This window comes from Tympanuchus pallidicinctus, unplaced genomic scaffold, assembly GCF_026119805.1.
Source record: "Tympanuchus pallidicinctus isolate F22 unplaced genomic scaffold, pur_lepc_1.0 scaffold18, whole genome shotgun sequence".
In the NCBI taxonomy this organism is placed as follows: domain Eukaryota; kingdom Metazoa; phylum Chordata; class Aves; order Galliformes; family Phasianidae; genus Tympanuchus; species Tympanuchus pallidicinctus.
In genome coordinates this window covers 6,725,161-6,735,882 of record NW_026294699.1, presented here as the reverse complement: position 1 = coordinate 6,735,882, position 10,722 = coordinate 6,725,161, and the positions used below count along the sequence as shown (strand labels likewise).

At 42.7% G+C, this 10,722-nt stretch overlaps 1 protein-coding gene across 6 annotated transcripts in view; it reads left to right on the top strand.

Annotated features, from left to right (window-relative positions):
• Positions 1–2,366: 2,366 nt before the first annotated feature.
• The window catches only part of TMC5 (transmembrane channel like 5), a 25,145-nt gene continuing 16,789 nt past the window's right edge, over positions 2,367–10,722 (top strand). For 3 of the 6 annotated variants that reach the window (XM_052679586.1, XM_052679585.1, XM_052679582.1), the window contains exons 1-2: positions 2,368–2,496; positions 10,206–10,367. In XM_052679586.1, coding sequence (XP_052535546.1) covers positions 10,294–10,367 — 74 coding nt within the window. In that variant the 5' untranslated portion in view covers positions 2,368–2,496; positions 10,206–10,293. Of the gene's footprint in view, positions 2,582–2,810; positions 2,931–10,205; positions 10,368–10,722 lie in introns of those variants that run through there. The other 3 variants (XM_052679587.1, XM_052679583.1, XM_052679584.1) reach the window with 3 other exon arrangements.

The following is a 10,722-nucleotide window of genomic DNA, read 5'->3' as shown; positions in this document are numbered from 1 at the left end:
TAGAAAATAATTAACATGCTTTTAATATATTTTTCCTATGAGAAAAATCTATAGTACGTGCTCATGTTTCCATAGGTCACTGTGAAGGCCAGTTCATAGGCCAGGAGGTCATGTCTGCTGTTTCTTCCCATGGTGGTTTTCCCAGGTGGCACATTTTGCATAGCAAATCCTGACACTGCGTGGCTGCTGGAGGCCAGGCTGCACTTTAGCTCTAGGGTGTACAAGATCTGTCTATAACAGAGCAAGGTACTGCAGGGAAATGTGTTTACAGGGGTTATTGTGGTTCCTTGGTTGAGCATCGCATTTAATGCTCTTTGTTTGAATAACTTCCAGTTGACCATTCCTGAAAAATTGGGCGTTAAAATTTGAAACCCCTGAAAATCGTGTTGCTGAGCATTCATGCAACATCTGCAAAGTGTGCACCAGCTGTGTACATTTACAGCACCACCAGAGCCTAAGTGCCAGCTTTTGTTGGTGCATGGAAGCCAACCAAGCATGGATATTTGGCTGTGGCTGCAAAGCAGGACCAGCTCTGACTTAAATAGGAATTGTTACGGGCTGATGCTTTCCCACAGTGCTATGTGGGGTGTTTATTTTTGTTCCTTTTCTAAGAATAAAAAGAAGAAAGGTAATACACTTGTTAATAAGATTGCTGTTCTGAAATGCTGTGTGATAGAAGAAACTCTTTAAGAACAGATGTAGATAAAGATTGCAGGAATTGCAACAAAGTTGACTTCCCCAGGAATTCCATGAAAGCATTCTCTCTTCTCTGAGTAGCAAAAGCTGTTCAGGACCTTGGCAATGTTTCTGTTCATTTTACGATTCACAGCAATCTTAGGTGGGAAAGCAGGAAGAGAAAGAGTGATAAGGAGATGGGGACAGGTGATACAGCCAGTGTCAGTCACACACACGCCTGCAGCCACTTCCTCTTTCGGGTTGTTTCTCCAATGTGCCCCACTCACAAAGCAGCAGTTCTCAGTCTGTGCTGAGCACAGAAGCTTGTGCCATATTCTGCCATGATCATGGGGACCTGAAGGTGTCATTTAGTAACAGCACACGCTTCCAGGACACTTTGTGTGTATGTGTGTGGTTCTTCTTAATGCTCAAAAAAACCCAAGCTTCTAAGATTCAGAGAAGTTCTGAGTGTTCAATTCTGGGCACTTCTTGTATTCAGCCACCTCCTGTTTTGCTGTGGGTCTCTGCCACATGCAAGCAGCAGCTAGATCAGCATGAGAGATCTTCAGACAGGTCCTCTGCAGTCACGCCAGGAATGTTGCTTTGGGCAAAACGTGGTCTTAAAGCAGAACTAGAAAATTTCACCTAATTCTGTGTTGAATGCATCTGGTACAGGATATAGGCATGGTTTACCTAATTTCAGAACTGAATAAGCACTGTCCACTTGGTAAAAGTGATCCTTGTGCACTACAACAGTGCAGCTTCTGAACACAGAGAAGGTTGGTTTGTGACTGCTTCCCACCAGCTGGTAAGGCCTTCAGTCCAAAGGCTGGCTGACATTTTGTTTTTACATCATCGTCATTACCATCTTGCTTACCAGAGAAGCTATTTAGGAATAATTTCTGGAAGCTGTAAGATATGTGCTTGCTGTGAATATTAAATGTGCCAACATGGTGTAACAAACTATATAAACATAGGAAGGGATGGGTTCTGTGGTTCTGTACAGAATCAGTGGAAAGGAGACCAGTGATGGGCAGTCCTATGGGTGTGATACAGCAGAGCCAGTCTAGTCCTCCTCCCATTTCTCTTTTCACTACTGCCTGTCCCAGTGGTGGCTGTTGGGCCCCACACTGAATTCCAGGATGCTGCTCTGTTGAAAGGACAGCAGAAGCCTTTGGGAAGGGCTGCAGTGACTGGCTGTGCTGGAGGAACGCCCGGTCCAGCTCAGTGCAAGTAGGGATGAATTCCTGTCAGTGTCCAGCCCTGCTGAGGTATTCTGGAGGAGAAGCTGCTTCCTCCCTGGTGCTTCCCTGTCACTGTGCTCGTGCTCAGCTGTAGCTTCAAACAGAATTTTGTCCCGGTCAGCTTGAAGGGAAGATGTGGAGGAGAAGTGAATGTGAAAAATCGATAGGTGTGTATCACTAAAAGAGAAGAAATGCCGTGTGTTCACGACGTTCTACCAGAAAGCTGGGCTGGTGGTAAATCCCCTGTCCAGAAGCTGCCAAGTACTGCCTGGCATAGCGTGTCTGTGTAAGTGTGTATTTAATTGGCCCTGAACGAGCTTTCCCGTAAGAAATAAGATTGTAAGGTCAAGGTTTTTGTTTATCTCTGCTCTATAAATGATTAATCCGAAGATAAAGGTAAATGCATCGTGTCCCTAAAGATGGTTTCTTTGTATTATTTTATTGTGTTGTTATTGCGATCCGGGCAAACAGCAAAGGAGGCGTTAATTCCCTCAAATTCCCTCAAAGAAAGAGACAGACCCGGCGGTCAGGCAGAAACAAAGCCGTAAGCGCTGGACAACGGCCCCGAGTTCCGGGGGTAAGCGCGGGGCGGGCCTGGGGCTCGGGAGGAGTCTCCTGCAGGGCCGGGCCTCGGCGCCGTGCGCGGAGCGAGCCGGCGGCAGGTAGGGGCGGCGCGGGGCTGCGGGATGCGGCCGCTGTCCGGTGGTTTCGCCACGCATCTGTGCCGCAGTTGTCGCTCGAGCGGCCGGCCCGGTATCCTAGGGCTCCGTGTTGGTGTACAGGAATGTAACTGAAAGCTGGGCTGCGGGTTTGCTCAGGGATGTGCGAGGCTTCTGCGGGCTGGGAGATGAGCAGCCACCCGCAGTCGTGCCCAGTTACTTGGCGCCTCGTGGCTTCATCTCCCTGTTATCACTTCAGAGCTTCTGCTGTCTTCAGCCGGAAAGGTTGATCCCGTACGGATCAGCTGCCGCAGCAACTTTCATCGTTCCCTGGCGTGTTCGGTGTGCCGAGGTGTGCCAGCCTTGCTGGGATCACCCGCTGGCAGCGTGGCATCTGCGCTTGCTTTGGGGCAGCTTGCTTTTCAGACTCTGCCACTTAGTGAATGGATGCGGTGCTGCTTTTTCCAAAGAGCGGGTTGTGATTTTCCTAAATTGCAACAAGTAATGGGAAGCCAGAAGTAGATGGGGGAAGGTTTTTATTCTGGCTATGAAAGTAATGAAGTGTTGTGGTATTGTTCTGTGGGCAGACATAACAGGAACTGGTGCTGTGTAGATGTCCCTGCTCTCACTTTTGTAAACAAGCCTCTAATTGTAACTAATGTACTCCTTCTGTTTATTGAAAAATAGAATTGTAATGTACTCACATGCTACACTATGTTATGACTTGGCTATATTTTGTATGAAAAAAAGTGTTTAGCTTATGTGAAAGTAATTATCCAGTAATTTGAAAACCACTTACAAGGATTTTGAAGTGCGAGGAGAAACCTGTGACTCCATTCTGCTGACTGGTTCTCTCCAGCCATTTTCTGACTTGTTAGTTGATTTACTAGCACTTAGTGAATAGCTTTTGTTTTTTTCTCAGGGTCATTGTGAGTGCTGGCTGCACACATAGTCATCAATGACAGTAACAGAACAGGAAGTTAAACCAGGAATTACAAACAGAACAATACCTTTATTCTGTTGGACAAAACTGTGCACCTTCAAAGCTCCATTTGTTAATCTAAAATGATCATATCTGTAGTTTTTAGTGTGGTTTTCCAATTGAACTTATGAATGAGATTCCTGTAACTGATACTGCTCATTAAAGTATAATTTGAAGGTTGCATTTAGTCTGGATAGCTGTCTATTGCATGCACAGCATAAACAAAGTTTTTTTTTAAGGCAAAACATTAGAGCTGTTTTAATTGGTATCTTGTGCCTCTAATGGATGTTCTGTGTTAGGCTGTCTTTACAGTGAAAGCAGAAAGCTTAATTTCAAGCAAGTGTTCTTGAATACTACTTTTTTTTTGTTAATCAGACATTTCCTTCTAATGCAGGTAGCTGGTAATGCTGCTTAATAGATAGACAAAAATATTCGTTTTGCAAAGCAAGGCTTAGTGTGTAGTTTGGAAATGTAGTCACAAGATTGACTTGCATGGATAGAGAGATGTTTGCCTTAGTCTCCGTCTACAAGCAAGGTTAAGTTTTTCAAGTGTTTTTAAGAGAAATGCTCATCGTTAATTATTCTTGCTAATCTTTCCTGTAGGGGAAGCACGTGTGCTGTTTTTACTCTTAAGTTCCCTATTCTAATTCTAGTAGTTATTATATATCCCTGATCGTTTTCAGCAAACTCTTAGAATTTTCCCAGTGGATTAAGTTGGCAACTTGAGGTCACAGGTAATAAAATAGAAGCAGCAAAAATAAGAGGCTTGCACTGAAAGGAATCTCTGCAGAGAGGATTGGATAAGGCAATTGGGTTATACAAAATCACTGTGGTATGTTCTTCTGTCCATAAGGGTTGTGATTGGGTGAGATCTTCTAGGTATAGGAATGGATAATTATGTGGCAGTTTAGGGAGAGTACTGTGAACTTCACTGTCATGGTTTGGATTTGTTTCTGTGATAAATTAATGAATCTGAACTTTAATTCACTGCTACTAGACAACATTTTGAAATGTGTGCCAAGTTCTGAAGGCTCGGGACAGGGTAATTAAACTATATGTTGTAATTATTTTTTTAATGTTCCAGTGTCACATCCATTATAAAGGTGTTTAAACTCAGGTGAAGAGTCTAATCCCATTGAAATGCTGCAAACATGAAGTAGCTGGCAATCCTCTGAAAGCCTTATTTAAACAGCCACAGGTGATGTTAACTTGCAATTGAAGTGGACAGGATGAAAACGTTGCAGTCTTACTATATTTTGGGGCATAGAGAAATTACAAGAGGACTATTAAACGGAAAGGACAGGCAAACATGAGGAAAAAAAGAGGGTATGGAGCAGATATGGAGCTGAGCTCTTCAGGCTTAAGCTGTAGCTGTAGACTCTGGGAGCAGCCTGTTGAGAGCAGAGAGAGTCCATCAGTAGGATGTTCCCCAGTGTCAGATGCATGCTGTTCTACAAGCTGATGTCAGCCTGCCTGGCTACAGGTGCCCTGTACCCTACTCTCTCTCATCAAGAAAAGGTGGGGGGATGGAGAGAATGGGATCTGTATTCTGGTGGGGGCATTGTATTGTAGGGCAAGGAAGTGCCTTTCTTTGTGAGCTGAGGCTGGGAGAGGCAACAGTGCTGTTATATGTTATATATAGCCATATATATGTTATATATAGCCATAATGACAGTGCTGTCACTCTCCCCCATTTTCTTCCCAATGTTCCTGTCTGCCATTTGAATGCTGCTTTGAGCAGATGAGTCTTTGCTGCTATCACTTGTCTTTCACTGAGAAGATCTTTTAACAGAGGCTATTTGTGTTGCTAAAATTTATTGAGAGTCAAAGATAATAAAGGTGACATCAGCTCCTGTTGTTCACTATGGTAATATCAATAGGAGCACAATGGAAATCCAGAAGGAGGTGGTGTTTGTCGGTATGGATCAGGTGCTTTGGCAGTGTGCATAAAAAGTAATTGACTTTCACTTCCTTGTATGACTCACATTTGTTTCATTTCTAATATGTCAATTTAAGATCAGGCTGTTGATGTAGTTCAGGCTTTGTCACAGCTGACAGGCCCTCTGGATTTTCTGGGAGACTTCCTATTTCTTGCAGTAGTGTTGAAACTTCTGGAGCTGAGTTAGTGAAAAAGCAGCAGTGAGTATTGGAACCTAATTGCTGACAGAACTTCTGTCTCTCAAACTCACTTTTGGCTTCCAGAAATCAATTTGATTTTTCAGTTTGAAGCTGTGTGGAACATTGTCATGGAATGGCGTAAGTGCAGAGGGACCCTAAAGGTCATCCAGTTTCAACTCCCTGCCGTGGTCTGATTGCCACCCAGCAGGTCAGGATGCTCAGTGCCCCGTCCTACTTGGCCTTGAATGCCTCCAGGGATGGGACATCTACAGCTCTGGGCAGCCTGTGCCGGGGCCTTACCATCCTTACGTCTATAAGTATCTAAGGTGTGGGGGGCAGAATGGCGAGGCTGGACTCTTTTCAGTGGTGAATGGAGACAGGACAAGGGGAAACGGCTGGAAACTGCAGCATAAGAAGTCCCGCACAAATCTTCCTTACAGTGAGGTGACGGAGCACTGGAACAGGCTGCCCAGGGAGGTGGTGGAGTCTCCTTCTCTGGAGATGTTCAAGACCTGCCTGGATGCCTACCTGTGTTACCTGCTGTAGGGAACCTGCTTTGGCAGGGGGGTTGGACTCGATGATCTCTGGAGGTCCCTTCCAACCCCTACAATTCTGTGATTCTGTGATGCTCTCAGTAAAGATTTTCCACTAACAGCTAACCTAAGTTTCCCCTCTTTTAGTTTGAAATCATTCTGCCTTTTCCTATTGCTATCTGCTCATGTAAATGGCAGTGTCCCTTCTGTTTATAAGCTCCCCTTAAGTACTGGAAGGCCACAGTCAGGTCTGCCTTGAGCTTTCTCTTCTCCTGTTCAGCAGGAGAGGGACTCAACAAAAATAACTTACATAGTGGTGGAGGGCTGTTCAGTCATACCCTAGAAAATTAAACGGTCTTCATGCTAAAGGAAAACATTCAACCAGATGAATCAGCTCTTCCGTAATTTGTTCCCTTTGTTCAGCACTGTTAAGTAAACTATGATGTAGTTCTGCAGCTTACTGTTTGCGTTGACTTACAGGATTTCTGTAAGTAGAATTTGCTTCACGTGTTCTTTTTGAGGAAAGCAGGTAAATGGCTTGAAGGTGTGAGGGTTCTCCTGTAATGCGATACCACACCAAAATGTAGTTTAGCCAGCCATGCGTGTTTGTTTGATTAAAATTCTAAAGGAGGATTGGTGTCGCAGTAAATTACCCAAACAGGAGTGGATGAAACAATCTGGGAGTATTTTCTGATAGCTGTTGGTTTGTGACGTGAAGGCCATTATTTATTCTGGGAAGTGGTCCAGAAGCACGAGCTAGCACTGCTTGAATGTTCCTGCTGTATGTCTTTGCAGCGTGTTCAAGGATTTAAGTGGGAAGCACCCTCTCTCCACCTATGCTGTAACTTATTTGCTTGTCTGTGATTCTTAAGCCAGCTGACCTTAAAACTTTCTGTTCTCCAGTGTGAGAAGTAGACAAGATTTATCTATTTGCTTGCCAGAATCCAAAATGTCACCCAACAAATAGATGCCACCCTGAGAAGGGAAGGTTTGCTGAGCTTTTACTTTTAATCTTCCTCAGTAATCTTTGTTCTTCAATTGTTCACTTTTTTCTTTTGGAAGATAACTTTTTGAAGGGGAGGGTAAGTCTAAACTTCATATCCGTTCCTGGAGCCATGATTTACTGGATCCCATCGTAGTTCAAAGAGGAGAAGAGAGTGGTTTAGCTTGTATATTTCATGCTTCTGGCTTTTCCAATGAAGTGTGACTGATAAGAAATCTATAAACTGCCAGTACCTCAAACCACAAACCAAACCAATGATGTACGCACCTGATTTGATAGAAAAAGTTTCTCATGATTTTGGGGTTTGGAATGGAGGAAGTGGGTGGATTGGTGTGCCATCTGTACGCCCTTGTGTGCTACCTGCACTACCCTGGCATGCTACTTGTACACCTGTAGCATCATGTGCACTCGTCCCACTCCAGAGCATGTTGTGCACCACGGCAGTCTTTGGCTGAGTATGGGTGCAGTCAGGAAACAAGGGTTTTCCACATGGTTTTCCATGGGTTTTCTTACTCCAAATGCCATTCAATGGGGCCTAATATCCTCAGCTAGCAAGAGGAAAAATCTTTTTTTCCCTTTTCAGTTGGAAGAAAATGTCTGTGTACGTAGGGAATTAATTTTAAGTCCTCCAAACTTCAGGAGCAGGGAAAAACAGCGACTGGCTTCACATGTTGGGTTCCATGTGAGGCTGTAATTGTCCTTGTAGATTTGCAAGGGAATCCTGACACTTACACACTGCTGTGCATCTTAGGACTCAGAGGAAAGGAAGTGGATAATGATGGAGCCAGTGGACTGTCAGTCTTGGGCATATTGAAGGTCTGGAGGTCTTCAAAAGAAGTAAGAGAAAGAAGTGATGGCTGTATCTTTCAGTCAAGCTGATCTCATTCTTGTTGGTTGCACTTCAGCAAGGTGGTTGGTATCGCTGATGGATGCTTGCTGCTGGGCAGTGCTGGTTCTGCAGAATCCACGTGTTTACATCCAAATATTTCTTCTCTACGGTTTGAAGAACAGGCAAGCTGACAAGCCGTTAAGATTTGTGCTGGGTCTGAGGGAGTGAGGTTTCTTGGAAACCAGCTGAAAAGCAGAACAATGTTGTTTGGGGCATTCTAAAAGAATTGTCTGAGTGTTTTCTGCCTCTGAGAAGGCCATCTTTTCTTTAGCTTTTCATTACAGTTTGAAATGTTAAATATTTTTAAAGGGAAATGTACTTTTCTAGGCAAATTGTTGCAGCAGACCCTCGTCATGCATTGCAGAGTTATGTTTATGTTCTTTTAAATGGAGCCTGGGGACAGAACATGCCCTTTCCTGCATAGTTTGTACAGAACTTCAGCACTGGCTTACAGTATATCTGAAAAGATTGATGAGGGACTCAGTGGCTTCTGGCAAATAAAACTCACCAAGACTTTTCATATAAGAACTGTTAGATTCCTGGAGTGATTGTTGATTTTCTCTGGGGATTGCTGGATTTCTCTGTCTCTGCTAATTACTTGTCTGACTAAATGAGAATCTCACCCTGTTTCTGTACATACGAAGCTGTGGCACGAAAAATGCACATTTCACTTATGGGAAGTGGTGTTACAGCTTTGTGTTGGCAGGGATGGAAGTCCATTATTTCCAGTGACACAGCACGGGCTGCTTGTCTGGTGTAGGCTTTTATTGAGTATTTGCTCAAGATGTGGGCCTTGTTATAACGTACTTCATCATGATATAATGAAAGTATAGACAATTTTCTAATTAAAATGTAAGACTTCATTCAATCGATCATTAGCGTTTACATGCAAATCTCTCTACAAGTCATCAAGCAAAACCTGGACTATGTTTTACACCTGTATGTCTTTGTGTCCAGGATCCTTAGAGGTGCAAATGACACAATCCTGAGCTTGTTTTGGCCTGCAAAGCCAGACAAAAGCCTTAAAAAGGCACTGTACAATTATCTGTTTGGAAGATTACTTTTCTGTGTGTGATGCTTTCTTTACAGCAGTAGAAATTAAGTGAAAACCATTCAAGACAGAAAGGTTGATTGAGAGTGCAATGTTAAATGAAGCTCAGCTCCACTTTTCTGGGAGTGGAGTTGAGATTAAAGCAAGGTGTCTGATCGGTTTTGCCAGATCTATCATTTTATTTATTTTTATTATTTTGTATTTTATTTCTTTTTTTTTCCTTCCCTGTTGTTAAATAGCTTGCTAGCTGGTCGAACTTGACAGGATGCCTTTAAGAACAAATACTAAAAATTACTTCCTTTTAATTTATTTTTTTTAGTACGGCTTTGATTAATTGCAAGAACTACCTATTTAATTTGGATTCTGTCTTTAATTTGAATAGAAGATTGTCCTTTCACTGACTAACCTGGACTTGTTTTGCTAATAATTTTAAACTCTGACCAGGTTTGGTTTGTTTAAAGGTGAAGTGAAACTCTAAGAAGTAAAGCTAAGGATGAAACTATTTACAAGATCAATACATGAAGTCATTAGAAGAGCCCTTGTTGAGAATGGTCCAGTGTGTCCCAAGCTCACAGCTGAGGATTGGAGATGCCCCTGTTAGTGAGGAAGTGGGCAGACTTTTCTTACCTGTTGGTTTTGGAGCCACAGTCGTCAGAGAAAAATTGTGTGTTTGGTTTTTCCTGTATGAGAAAGAGAGAGGATGTACTTCCTTCTACTTAATGTTTTAACACGCTCCTAAAACCTGCTTTTAGTCAATGCTGGTCAAGTCTTCATGTGGTGCTCCAATTCTGTAATCTTGTGTAGAGCTAGCTAGAGAGAAATAGGAGTTCTTGTTTTACATGAGTCTTGTAGTGGACCCTAAATTTCACAGTGATAAACAAAGTCAGAGCACGAAGATGGTTCTAATTTCTGTTTATATTGTTGTATTTTGCATGTTAGTGAGGTGACAAAATCTAACTAAAGGCAAAAATGAGGTTCTTTCTTTCCATTTTGTGTGAATGTGTGTGTATACATACATACATACATACATATATATATGTTTTGTAATTAGGTCAGAAATCAGTCTACCCAGGAACGTGTTACTGGAGCAGCAGAGACAAAAATAAGGGAGATTTCTTCTCTCAAACCAAAGACTTGCCATGTCTTACCATTACAACGAAGCCTTTGAAAATCCAGCCTACCACTTCTCAGAGACACTGGAAGTTGATAGGAGGTGAGTCCATTTCATGTGGCTGTTGTGACTGTGCCGTGAGAAATCAAGTTATTTATGTGCAGGGCAGACTTTTTCTTCAGAGTTTTAGTTTGTGACATGCTTTTAATACCTCCTTTATGTTTGCTTTCTCAGACATAAGTTTTTGAAGCTGTCAAAAGGAAGGCATCAGTCGAGAAATTGCATGCTTGGTTTTGACGTGTTATAAATTTTATCAGTTAAATTGATTTTAAGTTTTATAGCATAGATGTTAGGGATATTATTTAGTTCTGGTAATGTTTACAACATGCTATAATCTTGAATGTCTTAACTTTTCAAGCACTTATTCCTGTTTAGGTAGGCTCCATGTTAACTTCAA